General features: G+C 48.8%; 1 protein-coding gene across 1 annotated transcript; it reads left to right on the top strand.

The window, feature by feature from the left end:
* The first annotated feature begins 659 nt into the window (after positions 1-659).
* Positions 660-24,576, top strand: CDK5RAP3 (CDK5 regulatory subunit associated protein 3). The gene is made up of 14 exons (XM_035136297.2): positions 660-747; positions 2,053-2,098; positions 2,299-2,430; positions 2,690-2,790; positions 3,302-3,350; positions 4,413-4,591; positions 6,407-6,543; positions 13,739-13,883; positions 14,167-14,295; positions 15,222-15,303; positions 18,536-18,624; positions 20,076-20,281; positions 21,527-21,698; positions 23,666-24,576. Exons 1-14 carry the CDS (start codon positions 742-744, stop codon positions 23,729-23,731), a joined length of 1,539 nt encoding a protein of 512 aa, XP_034992188.1. The 5' UTR covers positions 660-741; the 3' UTR covers positions 23,732-24,576.
* Positions 24,577-24,817: the final 241 nt, after the last annotated feature.

Here is a 24,817-nt window from a genome sequence, read left to right as displayed (position 1 = left end):
GAGGCTCACATGCTCAGAGCACAGTATTTTTTCCATAGTTTGTACTAACATGTTCACAGCTATCAGTGTTAATCGGTAGCAGACAGCCGTTCTGGTTTGATGTCACAACGGAACTGGGCAGCCTTGGTGGGCTTTAGCAGATAAGAAAAAGCAAAAATGCAACAATCTTTCCATATCGTTGCATTTTTATGCAAAAGGGCGGGGAGAGTGAGAAGCTCTGGCTTCTGAATTTCTGCCTGCTAAGCCTCAAGGGCCGCTGCTAGAATAAAATATTATTAACTGGATTAATTGTGGATTGGCTTAAATCTTCACCCCATATCCAACCCTTTCAAGACTGATCTTGCTCTCCGCTGAAGGGATCTGGTTGATCTTAATTCACCTCTATATGCCACGCGGATGAACACGTCAGTCCTAACCTAGCACGCATGCAGAAACTAGTGCATGATGCTCAGCCTGCGGCGTTCGAACGCCACCTGCTGGCAAGCAGCTGCCACTGACCCTTTCCCCTCCCGGACTTCCCCTTCTTCCTTATTAGTAAATTTCCGCCAGCCAATCAGAAAGACGAGTGCGTGGCCTTGTTACAGCTCCCTCATTTGGTTTCGCAAAACGGGCGGTCGTTGATTGGCTGCGGCGGAGCAGCCCTAATCCTACGTCCGTGCCGATTGGCTGCTGGTGGCGCGGAAGGCCGGCGTTACGAAGAGGGGGGCCGGTAGCGCTTTCACGCCGGACGCATTAGAGACCATGCAGGTGGGAAAGACCATTTAATAAATGAAGCGGGGGGGAGGGTAGGGGGAGTCGTTGCTAAGCGACCAACGGCTTCGCGTGGTTGCCAGGATCCTCCCGTGGTTCCTTCCCGGGCGAGAGTATCCCCGACTCCTTGATCCTTAGAAAATTCCCTTTCCCAGACCCAGCCACCACACCTCAGTGCTTGTATCCAATATGAAAGGCACAATCTCTCTTCCTCTGGCAGGCCTTTCTCCTCATCCCAGGCGTGCAAGGAGGAGTCGGGGTGCAATTTCTTAGCATTTGGGGAAAATAAAAGTGCCTCTGGGTGCGAGCAGACTGCCGGACTCTGCACATGTTTAAAGGCATCCCCTTCTTTTAAAAAAACAACTACTCCAGAGTTGAGCCCTTGAACCTCAAATTATGCCATTGCTTCTGACTCAAAAAGACCTCACTAATTAGGGAAACGCTCCCACCGCCACCCCAACAAGTTCTCAAAAGCTTTCTTAGTTTTGTTGTAGCCCTGTTTATCTTGTATATTATTCCAATCTGCACCTCAGTTTAATTACCCCACCCCACCCCAATATGATAACGTTCCCTGTGCGTATAGGAGAAAGTGATGCTAATGACCCCATAGCAAGATGAAGGTCCATGCTGCTTTGTGGAAGTGAGTTGTGGGTAACTTACACCTGCCAGGAGCTATGGCCTCAACGGCTTCCACATACCAGGAAGATTTTGGACATCACATGGCAGGACAGAGTCTCAAGATGTGTTCTCCCAGTGGACACACATGTCCCATGTGTGTTTAAGGCAGTGTTTTTCTAAATGTTAAGAGTTCTCCATGTAAACACACTATGAATGCATTGACTGTATAAAGTCTGAAGCATCTCTGCTTGTCTGAGAGTTAGGAGACGATCCGATTCAAGCTGCTGGTTTTGACCAGTCATGCCCTAAATGATTTGTACATGACATACCTGGAGTTCCACATCCATTCCTGTGTTCCATTGTCGTCTCTTAGTCTACTAAAAGTAGTTAGTCTTCTTATACATAATGTAGACCATTGCAACCATTATCCTTTTAAAGTTCTTTCTTAACGAGCCAGGGTTAAGCAGGTATATCATTATTTTAGATCAATATGTTTTAGTAAGTTAATATATAATTGCATACTGGTGCTTTTGGACTCTGGTTTTTTATATTGTTACTCTCAACCGGGTCTCTAGATGGTGTGTATGTTTATGTAGAAATTCAGCAAGTCAATAAATTGGTGACTTCAGTAGGTGGTCTTTAGTTTTCCTTGGAGCTTCTCACTCTCTCTTTGTATTTCAACAGGACTATCAGAACTTGCCAATTGACATACAGACTAGCAAGCTGCTTGGTATGTCTCTTCTCAGTCTTTCATATCAAAACGAAAAGAGGAGGGGAAATGGAGGGCAGCTCTGTCTCAAAGTTGCTGGGCCGTCACTTTTTGAAAGGGCGGGTATTTATTTTAAAACCCTGCCAGTTACAGTGAAGTAGATTCCTTGGGATGGGAAGTGGCCCTCTCATGTGTTTAATGTGGCTGCTTCCCTTCTGCAGATTGGCTAGTGGACAGAAGGCACTGTAGCCTGAAATGGCAAGGCCAGGTCCGCACTGTCCGCGAGAAGATTGTCTTGGCCATGCAAGACATGCCTGAGAATGAAGAGATCAAGCAGCTTCTCTCTGGTTCCTGTGAGTATTTGTGATAGCTAGCCATGGGGGGAAACACACATGGGGGGACGGGGACGACATATGCTCAGTGAGAGTTTCAGACAGGGAACATTCTGAGCCCTATCTGGATATGTGGTTTGTCTTCATTCAGATTTCTCAGTGCTGAGCATATGCCTGGGATTTTCCTAGCCTTTTTGGGGGAAAGAAGATGAGACTCGCAAAAAGAGACATAATTTATCAGAATCTCATAGTCCTCTTCTCTCTCTCTCTCTCTCTACAGATATTCACTATTTTCACTGCCAGCAGATTGTGGAAATCCTTAAGCGGACAGAAGCCTCCACGAAAAACATCTTCGGTCGTTACTCTTCTCAGCGTATGAAGGTGAGTGAGCACGGAGGGAAAGAGATACACCTCTGATTAGCCACTCTTCCAAGGACTGGTCCTATGGGGTCTATGCAATCTCTGCAGTGTGGATATCTGTGGAGAAGGGGGGGGATAGAAAGCCTAGACCCAGGGGTAGTGCTACCCTCCAGATGTTGGTGGACTACAGTTCCTGCCATCTCTGCCATGCTGGCTGGGGCTGATGAGAGTTGGCGGGTAAAGTGTGCATATAAATGCATGTATTAATGGAAGCAACACACAAAATGCATTGAATTAGGAGAAGCTGCATTGTAAAAATGGGTATATTAGATAAGGACTGCTTACAAAAATGTGCATATTAGGAGAAATTGACACTAAAATGCTGATGAATTTTCATTGGAGGGGAATCACAAACTGATGTGTAAATGTAGAAAACTGAATTTAAGATTTTAAAAAAGATAGAAAGGGGAATTAACATATTCCCTTGTTCCTACTCAACCCCCCCCCCTCTTATCCTGTCTCACTTTCCCAGGACTGGCAAGAAATAGTATCGCTGTATGAAAAGGATAACACCTACTTGGGTAAGACAACCTCTAAGTGTGGCACAGAGACACACACACCCCATCTGGACATACTGTGTGTTCATAGCATGAGAAATAGCGACAACTCATTTCTGTGAGCAGTTTTCTGTGACCAGAGTTCTTGTCAGTTCTGTACTTGAACTCTTCATACCACTAAATACCCTCAAAGTAGAATCATAAAATTGTAGAGCTGAATGGGACCTTGTCATCTAATCCAACTCCCTGCAATGCAGGAATCTCAGCATGCTGTTCCCCGTCCAACTTGGAACCATATTGGACCCTGCTTAGCTTTGCAAATATGCTAGCAGTTTTATTGCTGCACCACTAAGAGGTGCTACTATTTTAGTCTTCCTGCCGGGAAAGTAGCAAGGACCAGTAGCCACTTCCCTGCGCCTTCCAGGTATTATTGGACTCCAGCTCCCATCAGCCTCAGCCAACATGGCCAATGGTTAGCAATGATGGGAGTTGTAGTCCAACAACTTCTGAAGGCCTGCATGCACCCCCCTTCTTTGCCTTTGTAAGAACTGCCTTCCTGGATCAGACCAAGGATCCGTTTAGCCTAGCACTCTGTCTTCCACAGTGTCGCAGCCAGATGGCCATAGGAAGCCCACAAGCCAAGTACAACACAGAGAGTCATTCCTTCTTTGTCACAGCACAGAAATAAAAAAGATTTGGAAGACTTGGGAAAACAGCAAACTCAGGCTATAGTTCTTATAATGACCAGCTGGAATGGAAAGGCATTCAAGGAGAGGAGGAGACCTTGCTGATCTCTTAGCTCAGTGGCCCTGCTTCCCTTCTCTTCCTCCTCCTGCTACAGCCTGGTGTAACGATTGCAGTGAGGTGGCATTTGATGGCAGGAGAAGCCTGACGGAGCTAATGTCTCAGCAGAAACGAAGGTGGCTCTGCTTCCTCTGCTGAAGCCTGATGTACTGGATAAAGCTTGTCCGTTGCAAATGGGGTGCAGGATTTTATAGGGTGCGAGTTAAGCCGCGGTGAGCTACCCTAAATCCGCTAAAATGTACACATAGCACTCAACCTGCAGTGTCTTTTCTTCTTCTGCAGTAGAACTGGCCAGCCTCCTGGTGCGGAATGTCAGCTACGAGATCCCATCCCTCAAGAAGCAGATCAGCAAATGCCAACAACTGCAGCAGGAATACAGCCGCAAGGAGGAGGAGTGCCAGCTGGCAGCCGCCGAGACGAGGGAGCGCTTCTACAGCTCCTGCAAGCAGTATGGCATTACGGTACAGAGCGCGCCTCTCCCCTCAATCACACCACTCTTAATCGCTTTTGCGATTAATGGCAGAAAGCCAGTTCTGGTCAGAGCCACAAAAGTGCCCCTCAAACCTTTTTTGCTGCCTGAACGATAGTCATCAGGGCCAGCCTCAGGAGTCAGCATGGATGAGTACCTTGCAAAGGTGCACAGCTCAACAGAGGACCTGCTGGCTGGACATTTCCTGGCTGGCAATCTGAGTTGTTTGTGGTTAAACCCAGCCCTGTTTTGCAGCCAGCGCTGTCCATGTGTTCTGTCAAAATATCCCGTTCTGTGCCTTGAAGCTTCAAATACTGCATTGAAAATGAAGACTGCTAAACCAAATCAGTGCAGGTGTGATTGTTCTGTGATACTTTCCTAAATTTGCCTCATTCATTCATTCAGACTCAGGAGTGCCCAAACTATTTTAACTGGAGATGTTAGAAGAGAAATGATGGCAAGAGGGAGGCTGGGCTTAATTTGAACCAGGCCTTAGGCCTGAAACCCATTCTCAACCCTAGAATGAATACAGAATAGAAGGATGTAAAGAAGGCTATGTTTCTGAGTGCCTTTTTCTCACAACTTGGTGGCCATTGCAAGACCCTGCAGATCTAGGTTTAAGGAGAACAACTTTACGTGGCATTACTGTACTTCCAGGAATCTTTGAGTACAGTATCTCTACTATCGAGAAGGAATAGAGGGGATTCATAGGTAATATATAGGAATATAAATTCTAGCCCTCAAATGCTGAAGCATCATGTAGACATTGCCTGTTTTCAGATATATTTTGCCAACGGCTAGGAAATTGCTTTTCAACAATCCAGACCAAGCAGAATTATGCTGTGCACAGAATCTCAAATGATTAACAGCGCTGTCTTTCAATTTCTCCCAGCACTGCCATGCTCAGCTATCTAGCATATCTTTTCCTTTCTGCATTGTACTGCCTTATTGGTCTGTTGATTGTTCACCTTATTTTGCTTCATATTATTGATATTCTGGATTTCCAGTTCTTTTTTTAAAGCAAGTTTCTATACTTTTTGGATAAAAATCTGGAAATGTGCGGGCAGATTCAGAAGAAAGCTCTGAAACCTTCCGGGGGCTTGGACAGATTTTCTCTTGAGCAACAAAGTCTTGTAGCATCATAGAGACTAAGAAAAGTATTATGGTGTAAGCTCTTGTGAACCAGAGCAAGACATCTGATACAAGCCTCTTGGGCTTGCCGATCAGAAGGTTGGCAGTTCGAATCCCTGCAATGGAGTGAGCTCCCTTTGCTCTGTCCCAGCTCCTGCCAACCTAGCAGTTCGAAAGCACACCAGTGTAAGTAGATAAATAGGTACCGCTGCAGCAGGAAGTTAAAGGCGTTTCCATGCGCTCTGGCTTCCGTCACGGTGTCCTGTTGCACCATAAGTGGTTTAGTCATGCTGGCCACATGACCCGGAAAGCTGTCTGTGGACAAACGCCGGCTCCCTCGGCCTGAAGCAAGATGGGCGCCACACCCCATAGTCGCCTTTGACTGGACTTAACCGTCCAGAAGTCCTTTACCTTTTTTAAATTTACATCTGATGCATGGAGTGTGATCCTTAGTTGTCAGTTATAGATACACATTGGTTAAAAGTGGGGCAGGGAAAAGGGTGACTATAAAGGTTGGCGTTTAAGTGGCAGTGGGATGCAGAAATATAGTCTGTGTCAATTCAATTAGAGCTTAAATGTATGCAAAACGATCCTTCACAGCAGCAGTAATTTGTGAGAACACCATCATATTGAACAGTGTCTGATTGGTCTTATATCTCTGGTTTTTTTTTTTCAGGGGGACGACGTACGCCAGGAGCTTCTGGCTTTGGTGAAAGACCTGCCATCACAGCTTGATGAGACTGGGGCTGGTGCCAAGGGGCTTTTGGAAGCCATCAACCTATACCAGGCCTGTGTGCAGTTTGTGTGTGACAGGTAGGGGCTAGTAAGTTGAGAAGGTTTTAGAATCTCCCCCCCCCCCTTTTGGGGGGCTTTGCTTTGCATGTCAAAGGTCCTGTGGGTGTGATGAGTGTGCAGTTCCCAGGATCTCTGGTTTAAAAGGATCTGAAAATGTACCGTAGGATTGTGAAGGAGTGCTGCCTGAACCCTTGAATCGCAGCTGCTGGTTGGAGTAGACAGCACTGGGCTCGGTGGACCAATTGAGGTGAATCACTAGGGCAACATCAAAGCATCCAGGACATGTAACAGGCAGCAGGGGTGGGGGAGAACTTCTCTTCCTGCTGCATTCAGGGGTCATGGGCCACATAGCTGTGGTGGGTGGGGTCAGATCCCAGAGCCAAAGGTGGGTTGGATCTGCAACCTTGCAGGATTCCATAGCAATTGATCTCTGCTACCATCTTCTATGGGACGCGGGTGGCGCTTTGGGTTAAACCACAGAGCCTAGGGCTTGCCAATCAGAAGGTCGGCGGTTCAAATCCCCACGACGGGGTGAGCTCCCGTTGCTTGGTCCCTGCTCCGGCCAACCTAGCAGTTCGAAAGCACAAAGTGCAAGTAGATAAATAGGTACCGCTCCGGCGGGAAGGTAAACAGTGTTTCCATGTGCTGCTCTGGTTCACCAGAAGCAGCTTAGTCGTGACCTGGAAGCTGTACGCCAGCTTCCTTGGCCAATAAAGCGAGATGAGTGCTGCAACCCCAGAGTCGTCCACGACTGGACCTAATGGTCAGGGGTCCTGTGAGGGACGGGGGATATCGCGAAGTCCCTCCCCTCCTGAGTTCAAGCCCGTCCCCGAGCAAAGGGGAAAGCAGGGAGAGTTCCGATTCCAGTGGGGAAGCAGGAAGTCGTGTCCGAGGCTCAGGCAAGGTAGAGGAGCCAGGGTCCCAGGTGGGACAGGAAGGGGCAAGCAAGGGGGGAAGACCCATCCCTCCAACTCCAGAATTACGCAGGAAGAGGAGGGGCAAGAGGATGGGTCTGCCAAAGCTTTTGTGTTGGAGAAAGACGCGCCAAAAGCCATTAGGAGGTTCTGAAACCGACTGACAAAATCGCTCCGTGTAAATAGCAATGACTTGAGCACTGTAAATACGCAGCACCAATAAAAGAATAAAATGCAGAGCTGCGTAGCGTCGTTACTCTGAAGTAGTCCACTCCGGCCACTGTGACAGCAACCTCCTAATCATTTTTGGGCTACTTCGGAGTTGCCGGGATGAGCGTGTCCGAGGCGGAGAAGTGGCGGCAGATCGCTGAGCAAGCCCAGCTAGAACTGCAACAGCTGTCGCTGCAGGCGCAGGGAGAATTGAAGGCAGCTAAAGAGGAGACTAAGAAGGTCCAGGACGACCGGCTACAACTTGCGGAACAGGTGAGAGAGCTCCAGGAAAAAGAGCAGCATTTAAGGGCGGTGGCGGTAGACCTCCAAAACAAGCTGGATGCAGAGAAAAACAAGGCGGGAGGGGCTCCCCAAGTCCAAGTGCTGCCAGGAAGGAGAGCAGGGACCCTTGTAAGCAAGTTCAATGGAGACCCGAAGGAGTTTCAGGGCTTTGAGACTGAGATCGTGTATGCTCTTGAGCTGCACCAGAATGAGTTCCCCGATGATGAGCACAGAGTAGCGTTTATTGTGGAACATCTCACCGGAGCAGCCAGGGAGTGGCTAAGACCATTAATCGCAACCAAGAATCCTTGCATGAAAAATGTCCAACAATTTCTAGAAGGTTTGAGGACGATGTATTCGTCCGATAGTCATTTGGACCAGACTAAGGAGGAACTGCATAATTTACGCCAAGGAAATATGACAGTTCGCGCATATTGGGCGAAATTCACCATGCTGGTGCACAGACTGGGGTGGGTTTTGGATTCGCCTCCCATGCAAGCTGCGTTTTACTTGGGTTTGAGCGAGGAGGTGAAGGATGAACTCTCGAGAGGTCCAAAGCCCAGTACTATGGATCAGCTGAGCAAAGCAGCTCTGGCGGTGGGGGTGAGGCAGGAATCCCGGTGGAACGACAAGCAAGCGACGCGCGCAAAGCGGGCTTGGTTCCCACGGTCGCAGGAGAAGCCACTCCCTCAACAACCCTTTCAGGCCACGCCTGGAGCCAGCCAGGACCAGGAGCCCATGCAGATTGATAGCGCGCGCGCGCGGGCTTTTCAAACCCCAGCGGCGCCAAGACGCAAGGAGGGAAGGGGCGGGAATTGCTTTCTCTGCAACTCACCCCAGCATCTCGTCAGAGACTGCCCACATCGCAGGGAGTGGCAAGGAAAGGCGGGAACGGTGGTGCCCTCCCCCACTGACGCAGCACCACAGCAGGGAAACGGGAAAGCCTGGCTGCAGGAGACAAGGGGCAGCAGCCAGGCACAGTCAGCAGACAACAGCCCCAGCCCGCCCACCCGCACAGAGAGGTGCAGAGCCAGCCCACCCCTCCCAGAGCAGGAGTGGTTCTAGAAGTGACGCTAACGCTCCCAAATGGCTATCCCCTGACGGTCCTCGCCTTAATTGACAGTGGGGCGTCCGCCAACTTCTTCTCGAGAAGCTTTGCAGAAGAGCACCAAATCCAGCTTTTGCAGTTGGATTTTCCTCTGCACGTAGCAACCATTGACGGCAGGGAGCTGCTGGGAGGGGCCATCACACATCAAACCCCCCCCATGAGAATGACGGTGGGAAGGCACTCAGAGACACTGGCGTTCAACGTCACCACCATCTCAGACCCCCCCATCGTCTTGGGCATGAGCTGGCTGGCGCGCCACGACCCCTCCATCAGTTGGCACCAGAGGTGCATCACGTTTGGGTCAGACTTTTGTCTGGAACATTGCATGCAGCACCAACCAGGGGAGGGGCCTCCGATAGCCACGGTGGCCACCATGCATATCAAAGGGGGTGAGGCAATACCCAAGCAGTACTGGGACCTGCAGGAGGTCTTCAGCGAAGCGGAGTCCGACCACCTACCCCCGCACAGGCCTTTTGACTGCCAGATCAACCTGGTGCCAGGGGCGACGATACCCCCAGCCAAGCTGTACGCCATGTCAGACCAGGAGCTGGAGGATCTGCGCGCTTTCATCGACAAGAACCTCAAGCGGGGGTTCATAAGGGAAAGCAAGGCAGCAGGGGGCAGCCCGGTCTTCTGGGTGGACAAGAAAGACACGCAACAGCGCCGTCTTGTGGTGGACTTTAGACGGCTGAATTCGGTGACAGAGCCCGTGGCTTTCCCCATGCCCAGAGTGGATGATCTCCTGACAGCGGCACGCAGGGGCAAGATTTTCACCAAGCTGGACCTACGGGGGGCGTACAACTTGATCAGGATCCGGGAAGGAGATGAATGGAAAACCACGATGTTCACGCCTCTGGGCTCTTTTGAATATCTGGTGATGCCCTTCGGTTTGCAAGGGGGCTCAGCATGCTTCCAGGCCTTCATGCACCACGTCCTGGGGTCCCTCCTCTTCAGGAAATGCTTGGTCTTCCTAGATGACATCCTTATCTACTCGAATGACCCGGTGCAGCATGTGAAAGATGTCAGAGAGGTGTTGCAACGCCTGAAGGAGAACCACCTGTATGTGAAGCTGGAGAAGTGCAAGTTTCACACCAAAGAGGTGGACTTCCTGGGCTACAAGCTGTCAGACAAGGGGCTGGCGATGGACAAGGACAAGGTGCAGGCCATCCTGGACTGGCACAGCCCCAGGACGCGCAAAGATGCCCAACGCCTACTAGGCTTCGCTAACTTCTACAGGAAGTTCATCAAGAACTTCTCTCGCGTTACGGCTCCCATCACGGACTGCCTGAGAGGCAAGCAGAAGTTCAAGTGGACACCAGAGGCGCAAGCAGCGTTCGAAAGCCTCAAGAGAGTGTTCGCCTCAGACCAAAACCTGTTCCATGTGGTGCAGGACGCGCCCCTACGCATTGAGACAGATGCTTCTGAAAAAGCTGTGGGCGCAATTTTGTTGCAACTGGACGCCAACAGGGAGTGGAGACCCTGTGCCTTCTTCTCCAGGAAGCTGACACAGCCTGAACGCAACTACACAGTGTTTGATAGGGAACTTCTTGCGATCTACGCTGCGTTCCAGCACTGGCGACACTTCCTGGTGGGCGCAAAGCACCCCATCCAGGTGTGCACAGACCACAAGAACCTGGAGTTCTGGAGAACTGCCAGGGTGCTCAACCAGCGGCAGATACGGTGGGCAGAGTTCTTCTCGAACTTCAACTTCTCCATCCACTACATCCCGGGGGAGCAGAATGTCAGGGCGGATGCCCTCTCCCGCAAGCCAGAGTACATGGAGGAGGAGGCGCCACCAGCCCCAAGGCACATTTTCCCCCCGTCGGCATGGTCCTGCGGAGCAGCTGTGGTGAGCGAGGCAGAACTCACAGCACTGACGGCAGCGGATGAATTTGCCAACCGCATCTTCAGAGAACTGAGAGGGGGGAGGGAGCAGGCAAAAGACTTTGCAGAACGCAGAGGGCTGCTTTTCTACAAGGGTGCGCTGTACCTGCCCACCACCCAGCTTCGACGTACGGTCCTCAAGCAGATGCACGACAACCCTACAGCGGGGCATTTTGGAAGGGACAAAACCGCTCACCTAGTCATGAGACACTTCTGGTGGCCAGGGGTGCGGGAAGATGTTCGAGACTATGTAAGGGGCTGTACCACCTGCCAGCGGGCGAAGGTGGTCAGAGCAGCGCCACCAGGGTTGCTGGAGCCCTTAGCCACACCACACAGGCCGTGGGAAGTGGTGTCCATGGACTTCATCACAGATCTGCCTTCGTCCAGGGGTAAGACTGCAGTGTTGGTGGTGGTGGACCTTATGTCCAAAATGTGTCACTTTATACCGTGTGCCAGGGCAGTCTCGGCAGAAGAGACAGCCAAACTGTTTGTTGATCACATTTTCAGACTGCATGGATTACCTTTAAGGGTTATTTCGGATCGTGGCCGCCAATTTGTTTCCAGGTTCTGGCGGCGGCTCATGAACCTCCTGCAGGTGGAGGTCAGCTTGTCGACGGCTAGACACCCGCAGACCAACGGACAAGCGGAGAGGGTCAACGCCATTCTGCAGCAGTACCTGAGATGCTACGTCAGCCAGCGGCAAACGGACTGGGTGGATCGCTTGCCACTAGCAGAATTTGCCTACAACAATGCAGTGCACGTCTCCACAGGGGTGTCGCCCTTTAAGGCCAATTACGGGCGCGACCTCAGATCTTTCCCAGAGAGGGAGAGGGAGGAGGAGGAGGAGGAGGGCCCACAGGCTGAGGATTGGGCAGAGGAACTGGAGACGGTGCACCAGCAGCTCAGAGAACACTTGGAGAGGGCCAAGGAAGCGTACAAAAAGGGGGCAGATCGCCACAGGCGACAAGGGGAGGTCATCAGGGTGGGGGACAAGGTGTGGTTGTCCTCGGAGGGCCTTCCCACCAGAGGGAGGTGCAAAAAGCTGGCACCCAAAAGGCTGGGCCCCTTCACGGTCACGCAACAGGTAAACCCGGTGGCATACAGGCTGGCACTGCCAGAGGACATGAGGGTGCATCCAGTGTTTCATAGATCGCTGCTGTCGCCGTACAGGGAAAGCAGCAGGCTCCGAGACAGCGAACAAACCCCCGAGGGAGGGGGGGAGAGGGAAGGCAGGGAGCAACTCAATGAGGCCACGGCCATCCTGGATTCAAGGTGGGGGGTGGGGGGACTGGAGTACCTCATGGCATGGGAGGACGCTCCACCGTCCCAGAATGAATGGGTCCCAGCCACTCAGATACAGGAGGAATTCTTGGTGGAAGAATTTCACGCCCTCTTTCCCCACAGACCCAAGCCCTGGCACATGGAAAGGGAGGGGGAGGAGGAGGAGGCACGGGAGAGCAGCTCACCATGGCGCTGGGAAGCGGAGTTTGAGGAACCAGAGGATGAGGTATGGGTGTCACCGAGATCCACCCAGTCAGAGGAAGGAGCAGATTGGCAGAACGTTTTTACCCCCACCAGCTCTGACGCCACGGACTTTTTGGGATTCCCGTCCGCCCAGGCGGAAGGGGGGGGCTCGCAGGACTGGGGGGAGGTATTCACACCAACGGGCTCGGAGAGCACTGAGTTCTTAGGCTTCCAGTCGTCACCGACACATGGGGGGGGCCTGGGGAGGGGTGAAGGAGAGCTTGGGAGGGGGGTGGATGTGAGGGACGGGGGATATCGCGAAGTCCCTCCCCTCCTGAGTTCAAGCCCGTCCCCGAGCAAAGGGGAAAGCAGGGAGAGTTCCGATTCCAGTGGGGAAGCAGGAAGTCGTGTCCGAGGCTCAGGCAAGGTAGAGGAGCCAGGGTCCCAGGTGGGACAGGAAGGGGCAAGCAAGGGGGGAAGACCCATCCCTCCAACTCCAGAATTACGCAGGAAGAGGAGGGGCAAGAGGATGGGTCTGCCAAAGCTTTTGTGTTGGAGAAAGACGCGCCAAAAGCCATTAGGAGGTTCTGAAACCGACTGACAAAATCGCTCCGTGTAAATAGCAATGACTTGAGCACTGTAAATACGCAGCACCAATAAAAGAATAAAATGCAGAGCTGCGTAGCGTCGTTACTCTGAAGTAGTCCACTCCGGCCACTGTGACAGGTCCCTTTACCTTTAACTTTACCATCTTCTATGCAGGGCTGCTTTCAGTTTGCAAGCATAGGCAGCCACCCATTTAGGTGTAACCAAATGACTCACAATCGTGCACATGGCACCGAACCTGGAAGTAGCCCTCAAATGCCACAAAGACATCACAAAAAGGTTGTGTGTATTTGAAACTATGGGCAGCATTAAGATAAATTCAACAGTGTAAATAAGTTTTGATGGGTGTAATAATGTAATATTGAATGGTTTATACAAAATATGCAGGGATTTATGTTTTGCAAAATGAACCGTGGAAAGAGAAGAAGGGAAGTCATTGATATTTTAAGGTTGTTTGAATGAATATTCTAAGATGTATAACAGAATATTTAATAAAAATCATGGGGATAATAATAATAAAGACGTCACAAACAAGAGGTGGAGCGGGCTTATGAGTGCTCCGCTGACAGACGCAGGGGTCTGGAACATAACCCCCATGCAAAACGAGGATTACCTGTATTCCCAAGTGTCTAGAGATATTCTCTAGTTTGCTAACTGCAGCAAGTTGCAGTCACTATAAGGCAGTCTTGAGCCCAGGGATAGATGTCTGGACCGCCTGCATATGCTTGCTGTTCTTGCCTTCCAGTTCTGCAGAACAGGTTGTCCCCTTACTGAGGCATGTGCAGGCTCTGGGCAACACCACCGTGTATGAGTGGAGGCGAGGGGTGAAGCCAACCGCAGTGGAGCGGCCAAAGGCTGTGGAAGTGAATGAAGCCGTCGAGGAGGATGCGGTATGCCCATTTGGGGAAGGGGGTCAAAGTGGGCACAGTGAGATGTAAACAATTTGTATCCCTCTGCCAGCGGGTAAAGGTAATTAATGGAGGGCTCGTCCAACCCATTGCTTGCTTAGGACGGCAAGAATACAGTGCTTGCATGCATAGGTAGGGAGCATTCTAACTATGAAATAGTCTCAGCCTATCCCCATGCATTTGGGACTGAGCATACAAACGCAAGAATTGCTTTGTTGGATCAGGCAAAATGCCGCCTAGTCAGGATTGTGTTTTCCGTCAGCAGATTGACTGGGGCGACTTTGGAGACGGAGCAGAGTCAGCGTCTGCCCCTGAAGTGGTTGATCATGGGATCTCTGTTGGAGAAGGAAGTGAGGAGATAGACTGGGGTATTTCTCTGGAGTCAGATGCCCAGGTGAGTGTCTACCATATCTGCCTGCCTCTATATGCAGACAGCGCTTGTATGGAGTGTGATTGTACATGTACAGGGCACTGTGGAGATGAGCAGCTTCAGCGCTATGATATTTTTACGTGCCACCCCAGTCTCGTGAGCGGTGAGAGGCTTCAGGGGTGCCTATGCTTTACCCAGGGCTCAGTTTCTTTGGAATGAAGGTCAATGGAGACTGTGGTGTCTTTAGGATATATGGTTTAATTGACACATTTCTACAACCTGAGCAAAGGACAGAGGGGCTCACAGCATTAACGCTCCCATAGAACTTACGGTAGGTTTCAAAGGCCTACCACAGAACAGCACAAGGTCCAGCACAGAGCAGGGCATATATCTGTCTCTGCAACTTTCTAGCATCCAGCTTCGACTCACGCACAAAACAACTATTGTTCTTCTACGTAAGTGGCAACTAGGTGAAGGATGTTGGGGAAGTCTCACCCATTTGTCCTATGGCACAGAACAACTTCTTTGGATATGCTAAATTGTGGTACTTAATTAGCCAGTCGAAGCCGTTTCCTTGAACTAGAACTGGTTTGCCAATCTTCCTCATATGCATTCTACCCTCACAGATACAGGGTCCCCTGAAGGGACTCGGGGTATCATCCAGACTGACCCCTCACAAAAATTGTTTATAACCATTTTAAGTCAATAACATATTTTTAAGATGTTCCTTTGCAAATGTATGGACCAGAAACTTGGCTGGCACACACACACACACACACACACACACACACACAGAGAGAGAGAGAGAGAGAGAGAGAGAGAGAGAGAGAGAGAGAGAGATGAAGACTGTGGCCTGCCTGTTTGACATACTGTCATATATTGTGATCACAGCTGTCCTAACTTCAGGCATCAATGCAGATACTAGTCACTGAAATATTCCCCTTCTACAGGAGAGCAGCGCTGCAGCCATAGACTGGGGAGATGGGAGTGATGACGCAGCTCAGATCGTGGTGTTGGAGGCTGGCAGTGAGGGTAAGCACCTCTTAACTCCTCCTTTCTGGAAGGAGGTGAATATGCACACACGCTAAAAAGGGCTGGGGTGAAATTTGTCAGGAAACAAGGCTAAAAGTCCAATAAGGAGCTGTGTGAAGCAATTGGAAAAGCGGACTCCATCTCGGGACTCCTGCAGAACGTGGCGAGTACCACTTGTTGATTTGTAAAAAGAGAGTTTCTGGGGACCAAGTCTGTCTGGAAGCCACACCTCTTGGCACAGAATCCCTGCTCTAGGACCCACTGATTCTCCTCTAGAAATACCCTCTAGTCCAGGCTTCCTCAAACTCGGCTCTCCAGATGATCCCTAGCTAGCAGGACCAGTGGTCAGGGATGATGAGAATTGTAGTCTCAAAACATCTGGAGGGCCAAGTTATATCAAGTGTTTCTACCGCCACCTCCAAACCGCTCTCTAAAGTGGAAGCAAGTGTGAGCAGGGAGGGAAACAGCAAACAATGAGGGCAGCTGTGGGAGGGGTTAAGTTTCTCACCCTTCAGCAGTTTCCCCCTTACTAATGTTCCTTCTGCCCTCGGCAAATAAATATAACAGGTTGTTTTGCCCTGGGTAGGATGGAGTAGGGGGGAAAGGGGAGCAGAGCATACACAAGAGGGCGCTGTTGGATATGTGTTTTCTGCTCCTGCAATGGGATTCTTGCACACAAGCCAGCCTGTGTTCACCCCAGTATACTCTTTCCTCGTTGTATTTGTTTGATTTCTTTTTTCCAGTTGTCCTTTGTTGTCTCTGTGCATTAGCGGCCTGACATGTACCAGTTGGTACTAGTTACACTCTCAGGCAGGCCGTCGTCCTAGCTCCAAATAGTGGACTGCAGCAGCACCACTGTTTGCAAGTAGGTTTTCTTTAGCAAGCATATGGAAGTTGACCATCTAAAGAGAATGGCAGCTGAAATTATTTGAATCTGTGGAATTGGTGAAGATAACAGTGAAAATCAGGAATCAGTCAAACCAAAAGTTTAACAAGGAATGGGATGTTTTCAGAATGTATTTGGAAGAACATTGTTCCCACATGAAATCTTTAACATGCTTCGGTTAACTATCGAAATATAATATCTTATGTTAGGTAAAGGTAAAGGGACCCCTGACCATTAGGTCCAGTCGTGACCGACTCTGGGGTTGCGCGCTCATCTCGCATTATTGGCCGAGGGAGCCGGCGTACAGCTTCCAGGTCATGTGGCCAGCATGACAAAGCCGCTTCTGGCAAACCAGAGCAGCACATGGAAACGCCGTTTACCTTCCCGCTGTAGCAGTTCCTATTTATCTACTTGCATTTTTGACGTGCTTTCGAACTGCTAGGTTGGCAGGAGCTGGGACCAAGCAACGGGAGCTCACCTCGTCACAGGGATTCGAACCGCCGACCTTCTGATCAGCAAGCCCTAGGCTCAGTGGATTAACCACAGCGCCACCAATTAAAAAGTAGTTCATGCTAAGTCAAACATTTTATAATAGGCAGTTACTAAGGAATCAGAGGACCCATGTTGAGGTTGATGGAAGTCACAACCTATGTAACAGTAAATGTTTATGTAACATTTTTTTGTATTGGATGTTATGTTTCTTTTTTGTTTTTGTTTGCTTTGTATAGTGTTGTTTGGATGTTCTAAATAAAACTAATAAAGAGTAATTGGAAAAAAGAAGAAGTTGACATTTTAAAACGAGAAAACTGAAAGGATCGGAGGCTGCTGGATTCAGTATTCTGATTTCCGTTTTATATGAGGCAATTCCTCATAGCAAGGGAGGAAGAATCAGTGCAGAGGCCCACTTGCAAGTGCATCTATTGTATAGTTTGGCTCTTGAAATGGCAGCCTGGGTTGGCTTGGGATTTGGCACTCCTGCCTGCCATTGTAGGTGGGGAAACCAAAGGTGAGGTTGGCGGGTCAGTTCACCTTCCGCGTTGGTGCAGCAATCACGAAGGACTTTGCCAGGAAGTTAATACTTTTCAAATAAGGCGCTGACTTTCTCGGGACAAAGTTGGGAAGTTGAGTCTGAGTTAAGGGCACTATCCAGGACCAGGTAAAGACCGCACCAGCTCTTTCTAGCAGGTCCTGGGACATATGCAGGGGCGGGGAACAAGGGAGATAGCTGACAAAAGTCTCCACATCCTATGCTTCCAGGCCCAGAATTTTCAGATGTAACCCTGACTTGTGGAACATGGGTGTGAGGATGGTTCATGGCAGTTGTTGCGAGTAAGGACCAAAAGTGCCTCGCTGGTGTGCTGCCTCGCCCTGATACATGGATAAATCCTTGCTGCTGTATAAAATGCTGCCCCGCTGTTACTTAAGAATCGGACCCTTAGGAGAGCATCTTCCCTATGACAACCCGGGAATTCCTATTATAAAAGAACTAACAAAATCAAAGTACAATGGTACCTCTACTTACGAATTTAATGCGTTCCGAACGTACATTTGTAAGTCGAAAAAAAATTGTAAGTCGAATCCCATAGGAATGCATTGAGAGAAAAAAATCGCAAGTAGGAGCAACCCTATCTAAAAATCCGTAAGTAGAAAAAATCCTATCTGAACCGCATCCAAGATGGCAGATGGAGCTCCATTCGTAAGTAGAAACATTCGTAAGTAGAGGTACCACTGTACTGCATTTTAAACCTAGTTCTTGTGCCAAGGAAAGCTAGATTCTGCAACCAGGACAAATGGTGCAGAATTAAGCATATTTGCATGCATTATTTACTTAATCTTGCATCATTTCTTCTTGGTTTTTTTCTCTAGCTGTTGAGAGTGGAAAGAACTCTGTAGTCTACTGAAGCCTAGCTCATATCACTGGTCTTGTGGTTTCTGAGATGTACCAGGCGTTTCGCAAAATTTCCAATTGGGTTTTGTAGCTATAAGGGCTGGCTGGCTGGTTGTGTTTTTGTTTTGAGATGAAGGCTGCAATTCTCAGGATGGAGGATTCTGCGTCCAGCACCAAATCCCCTCCCTGTGCAGGATTTCCCATTTGCAAATCCTGCTGGCGGTGTGGGACAGTATTAAATTGTAACATCATCTGATTTTTAGCCTTGTTTCCCAACAAGTTTGGCTCCAACTTTCAGAATGGGGTCTTTCCATTCTATTTCTATAGGGTGGGCGTAGAAAAGTAAAGGAGAAGCTGAATTGTTACTTTAGAACTTGATATTCATTTGTAAATGAAGTCTATGAAATTTATTTATAAATGAAATCTACTTTTCTTCCCCCTCCGTTCTCTGCATCCAGCCCCAGAGGGAATTGCACGAGGACCTGATGCTCTCACCGTCCTGGAGACCCCAGAGACCAGGAATCAATTCATTGATGAGCTCATGGAGGTAACAAGAGCTTATGCAGTGCTAAGTTTAAAACCAGGGAGTCTCTGTCGCTTAAGATGCTGTGTGACTCCAACTTCCAGAGGTCCTGAACCCCAGTGCTGAGCCAAACGCCTGTCAGCTGGGAGATGTCCCCTAAGCTGGGATGCCAAGAGACAGATTCCTCTGAAGAAGTGGCCCTCTTTACACCAGGGACCTTGCCCTCTCCGGCACAGGCAGTGCACAAGGCAGGACTGGCTGAGAGAGGATGCAGAGCCATGGGACTCCCCCTTCAAGGCTCTCCATTCTGCAGGAAAGATGAAAAGCTTAGGAAGGATAGTTTGGCCAAGTAATTCGCCTGTGTGGAGTTATCCATGGTCCTGAAATTTAAGCCTGTCTCTATCTGCCAAGTGACCCTCGGGCATCAGTTGCACCCCATGTTCAGGGCAGGACAGCTGCATCCGATCTCATGCTATTTTGAATGCAGTCATACCTTGGAAGCTGAACAAAACGTTTTGGCTCCTGAGCGCCACAAACCCGAAAGTGAGTGTTTCGGTTTGTGAATGTTCTTTGGAAGCCAACCACGGCTTCCGATTGTGTGCAGGAAGCTCCTGCAGGCAATCAGAAGCCATGCCTTAGTTACTGAATGTTTTGGAAGTCGGACGGACTTCTGGGAAGGATTCTGTTCGGCTTCCAAGGTACGACTGTACGTGCCATCTCTCCTGCATCTCAGTCCTCCGGCACATCACTTCTAAGACTTGTGTGGCACGGTGGGAGCAGGGTAGAGATAACAAGACCCAAGAAACACAAGTGTTTAATTTCTAAAATGAGATGTCCTGGAGCTCAAGCTTGGGTGGTGCCATCTGAGCTGGAAACTGGAAAATGAATGGGAGCTAGCTGGCCTTCAAAGAGGAAGGTAGTTTTCTGCACATAGGACCGTAGAATTTTAGATTTGGAAGAGACCCCGAGGGTCATCTAGTCCAAACTAGATCGTAGAATTTTAGATTTGGAAGAGACCCCAAGGGTCATCTAGTCCAAACCCCTGCAATACAGGAACCTCAATTAAAACATCCATGACAGGAACGCATCCAATCTCTGCTAAAAAATCTCCAATGAGGAGGAGTCCACCACCTTCTGAGGGAGTCTGTTCCACTGTCCAACAGCTCTTATTTCCTGATGTTTCTTCCTGATGTTTAGTTGGAATCTCCTTTCTTGTAACTTGAATCCATTGGTCATGTAGATGTACAAAAGTGCTCTTCTTCATTGCTGTACATGTTCCAGAATCGAGCCTTGGCATTGTAAAGTGAGGCTCGATACCTAGTAGGATTGGTTCAGATGAATTCCTGAGAACTGTCAGCCGCTGTGACCCCCACTACCTTCGTCTTTGTTTTGAAATTAAAGGCTTTTTGACAGGCAAGTGCCCTGCTTTCTCACTGCCCTATGTCTCCTCCTGTCCCTCCCTCACCCACCAAAAGCTGGAGATATTCCTTTCCCAGCGCATTGCTGAGACAAGCGAAGAGGCAGACATCCTAGCTGTGAGCCAGTTCCAACTAGCGCCAGCCATTCTGCAAGACCAGACCAAAGAGAAATTGGAGGCCATGGTTGCAGTCATCCAGAATCTTCTTGGCCGGTTGACCAGCTTGAGAATGCAACATCTTTTCATGATCCTTGCCTCCCCGAGGTTGGTGAATTTCTCCTTCCTACATAACTCTTCCCCTTGGGTAAGACCCTCCCTTTCATAGCACACACGAGGAACCCTTTCTTACCCTTGATGGGCTATAAAGCAGACAGATTTCTTTTTGTCTCCGGTCCTGATCGTAACAGTGCCAGTTATTTGTATAATGTCATTCTTGTTTATATAACCCAATAAATTTAAAAAGGAAAAATCAGTGCAGGGCCCAAGATTAATCCCCCTTGGGTTGAAACGGAGGGCAGACAAGGAAAAGATTGGTTGGAAGACATGGATCAGGGATTTCAGTGGTATGGGGCTTGCCTTAGGGAAAGCACAATTTTGTAGTACGGTTGAAAGTTGGAATTGGACATTGTTGGAAAAAACATTCAGGGCTCTTAAGAAGAGTCCAGCACCAAGGGCCTTCTGGCTGTTCCCTCGTTGCAAGAATCCAAGTTGCAGGGAACCAGGCAGAGGGCCTTCTCGGTAGTGGTGCCTGCCCTGTGGAACGCCCTCCCATCAGATGTCAGAGAGAAAAAGAGCTACCAGATTTTTTAGAAGACATTAGGGAAACATTATTAATGTTTAATATTATTGTATTTTATTTTTCTGTTGGGAGCCACCCAGAGTATGTATGTATGTATGTATGTATGTATTTATTATTATTATTATTATTATTATTATTATTATTATTATTATTTACTGGAGTTTCTGTGACCTGCATGGTCTCATGGGTCTTTTAAAAAGTCCTTCATGGGGAAGGTTTCATTGTAAGTTTTTGGTGGGAGAGGGGAGGTTTCATTGTTTTAATTTGGTGCATCTAAAATGCGTAACAGCCTGTCTTGATCCACTCCTATCTGTGTGTGTTTGCTGTGTGCTGCACCTTAGACAAGAGAAGATGCTTTATTTGTGTGAGAATCTTTGCACTGCGGCATACCCTCTTCCCTTTGAATCAGCTTCATACACTTCTGCTCATCTGCTAAAGCACAGTCTGGAGGCAGTACTTTGCCGAGACTCCTTTTCAAAGAGGAAAACATGCTAGAACGGAAATAAGTTCCATTCGCTCAAGTGGGGCTCAGTTTTTGTGTAAACGTGCTTGCTTAGTGTTGGAGGTTGGGCCAGATGTTCTTCTTCTCAGTCTGATGCTAATCCTGTGATGCCAGGATCTCTGAGTAGGACCAACACGTGCAGTGCTTGAGGGCTGCAATGGACGAGAGTTTGCTTGAAGGCGTTTCATGAGATTCTCTTGGGCTTCAGATATGTGGACCGTGTGACCGAGCTCCTTCGCCAGAAGTTGAAGCAGGCCGACCTGCTCCTCCTGAAGAAGGAGCTGATGGTTCAGAAGCGGCAGGAGGCACTGGAAGAGCAGGCCAACCTGGAGCCAAAACTTGACATTCTTGTGGAGAAAACCAGAGAGCTGCAGAAACTGGTGAGTACAATGGAGGGCACAAAGAGCAGGGGGTGCCACCTCCAAGTCCAGCTGCGCTAAGTCCTGTAGGCCACTTCCATTTCAGATGCACCAAAACACAGTGTACCTGGTGACCAAGTACGATCCAATGCTGTTGTAACTTGCCTTGGATCAAACCCAAAGTGGATTGCATGGTGGCGGGGGCAGGTGGGGGGTAAATATGAGCAAATATCACCCGGAGTTTGCAGGGAAGAACTGCAGGTAGGATTTTGCGTGGTCTGGGAGTTAAGGACTTAAGGCCCTTCTCTATCCATGCATGTAAGCTGCAGGTTCGTTTCTTTTTCTTAGGAAAATGTGGTTTCAATTTGAATCAAAATACTGGGGGTGGAGGAAGCAAGGCTTCTGCTGGAATTAAAATATATTATTATTATTATTATTATTATTATTATTATTATTATTATTATTATTTTATTGAAGTTCACAATAAATCTGCAATAACCAATAAGTTGACAATGCTGTAAGAAAATATCCAACTTAAACAAAGTACAATAAACGGAGAACAACATACAACTATACATTACCATTGTATTTACTATACCAGTAGATCAGAGAAAAAATACAAATTTCTCCATAAATTTATTTGGAAGATTTGCTCATATTCTCCTATAATAGGTTGGTATTATTATTACTACTACTACTACCGTATAGTCCAGTGAATAAGACGACTTTTGAACCCAGGAAAATATTTTCAAAAGTTGGGGATTGTCTTATATGCCGGGTATAAGATCTGTGGTTGCCACATATGGTGGGGGGAGCTCAAAAACAGCTGGGGTAGAGATAACAAGACCCAAGAAACACAAGTGGTCAATTTCTAAAATGTCAAAAACAGCCGTGGCCACATCCCCGCCGCATGCGGCGACCGTGCAGGAAGAGGGGACACGCGGAGCTTTCCTCCCTCCTCCCTGCATGGAAAGAAAGGGGCAGCCTTTTTTATTTGGTGTGCGTTGGAAGTTTGGGATATACTCGTTACAGCGAGTTTATCCCAAACAGTAAATTTTGACTGGAAAAGTAGGGGGTCGTCTTATACGCCCAGTCGCCTTATACGCCGGCATATACAGTATATTTAAATTTGTATACTGCCCTGTACCCGCAGGTCTCAGGGCGGTTCATTTACACCACAGTCCAAATCTTTTCATGCTCCCCCCCCCAGTTCTTAGCTACTATTATTTTTGCTGCAGAAATCAAAGTGGTTACCGCCTCTTGATCACTGTCTGTGATAACATCTTTTAAGCTCTCATGCTGTTTTTTAAAACTGAAAATGTATTTATTTATGTTTTTGCATAAATTATCCCTTCGGGACACAGCTATAGTACAATAGTACAACCAAAGCTGGGAGCCACATTCAGTTGAAGGACAACCCACTTAGTGGCTCACTTTTTAAAGACTTGTGGTTCTTGAACATTCACCTGGCAACAAGCATGTGGTCTGCCTTTGTGGGAAATGGACCAGTACAGATATAAATCAGTAACTCCCAGCCTGGTTACCCGTGTGCCCTCCATAGATCAAAGCAGGAAGACTTGGTGGGTTTGAAGATCTGTGCAAACTACAACTTCTCAGGTGTGCAGGTGCCCAAAGAATAGCTTCCACGTTCCCTCTATGGCTGTGTGCAACTGCAGTACCAGCACGGAATTACAGCATTCAGTGCACAGTTCTCAAAAATCTCTCTCTCTCTCTCTCTCTTTCTTTTTTGATAAAAAATAAAACATGTTTCTAGAACTTGCAGCTGTGCTATAAACTTGAAACTAATAAGGGTGATATCTGGCGATATCCCAGAAACTGATTCCCCACCACCACCACCACCAGCAATTTATTAATATTTCCCAATATCTACATTAGGGACAGTCACACAAAAGCTGTGTTTCCTTTTGGTATAATTTGCTGCAGTTTGGCTTCGGGGGCCCACTGACAATGGGTATTCTGTCTTTCAGATTGAAGCAGACATCTCTAAACGGTACAACGAGCGACCTGTGAACCTGATGGGTGCCTTTGTCTGACTCCTTCTCCCCACATGCAAAATACACCTTGGACATCCCTTGTGTGGTTGCAGCAGGTGGCATCAACCACATACCCACAACCAAAGGGAAGGGAGGCCAATTGGTCTTCAGATTCCAGGAGCGAGGGTTGGCTGGTTGGGACGGCTTCCTGGACTTGTCCCACATAGAGCTTTTAGCGCTTGTTAGCAGGTCCCCGATGGATAAATAAAGCTGCTGTCTCCATTCCAATTCTGGTGTCAACCTTGCATTGCCCTTTGGCCAAGGAAGGTACAAGATTCCCCAGAGACACACCCCATCTTAAACCTTTTCCGTACACCCCAAGGAAACCAACTGCACCCACTAATCTGGTAACAGTGACCCCTGGCGTGGCACTGCAGTCGTGGATCTTTGCTTGGCCTTGGGATAGACGCTGCCGCTGTGGGAGAAACCTCACCGCTGGCGAGTTGCACACACTGTCCCTCAAACAGCACTGCTGGGATGCAAACCCCTTTCACAGGATCCATTGAACTGTAGAGTTGGAAGGGACCGCGAGGGTCATCTATTCCAACTTCCTACAACACTTTCGCTCGAACCCACGACCCTGAGATTAAGAATCTCATTCTATACTGACAAAAGCTGAGGAACCTTTTTTTCAGTTTGAGGGCCTCATTCCCTTCTGGGCAACTTTCCAGGGGCCACATGACAGTGGTGAGCCAGCAAAGTAAAAGGCATGATCAAAGTTCGAGGACAGGTTCTAGCCAGGCAAAAACACTCTAGGAGGATGCAGAGCAGGTCCAGCAGGGGGTGTGGCCTGGGGTGAGTCCTAAGGGCCAGCCAGAGAGGTTTGGAGGGCCGCGTCCCCCCCCAGGGCCTGCTTTATTAGGATACTACTTCTCACAACTTTCTTTGGAGAAGAAACCTCCTGCTGTGATACAGACCTATTTGCCTCCAGACACACACTGATTTCACTTCGTATTGTAGTTTCTGATACTGTAGCTCCAACCTTTACTACGAGAAAGTTGTTCCGCCTTGTCTGCCACTCAGCTGGCCCTGCCCCTTAGATCACCCTGTGGGGCTGCTGAGTTTGTTGCATTAGCACACATTTAC

Source organism: Zootoca vivipara, chromosome 13 (genome assembly GCF_963506605.1).
Source record: "Zootoca vivipara chromosome 13, rZooViv1.1, whole genome shotgun sequence".
NCBI classification, from domain to species: domain Eukaryota; kingdom Metazoa; phylum Chordata; class Lepidosauria; order Squamata; family Lacertidae; genus Zootoca; species Zootoca vivipara.
Note: the sequence above shows the minus strand (reverse complement) of the source record. Positions and strands in the feature narration are given on the sequence as shown.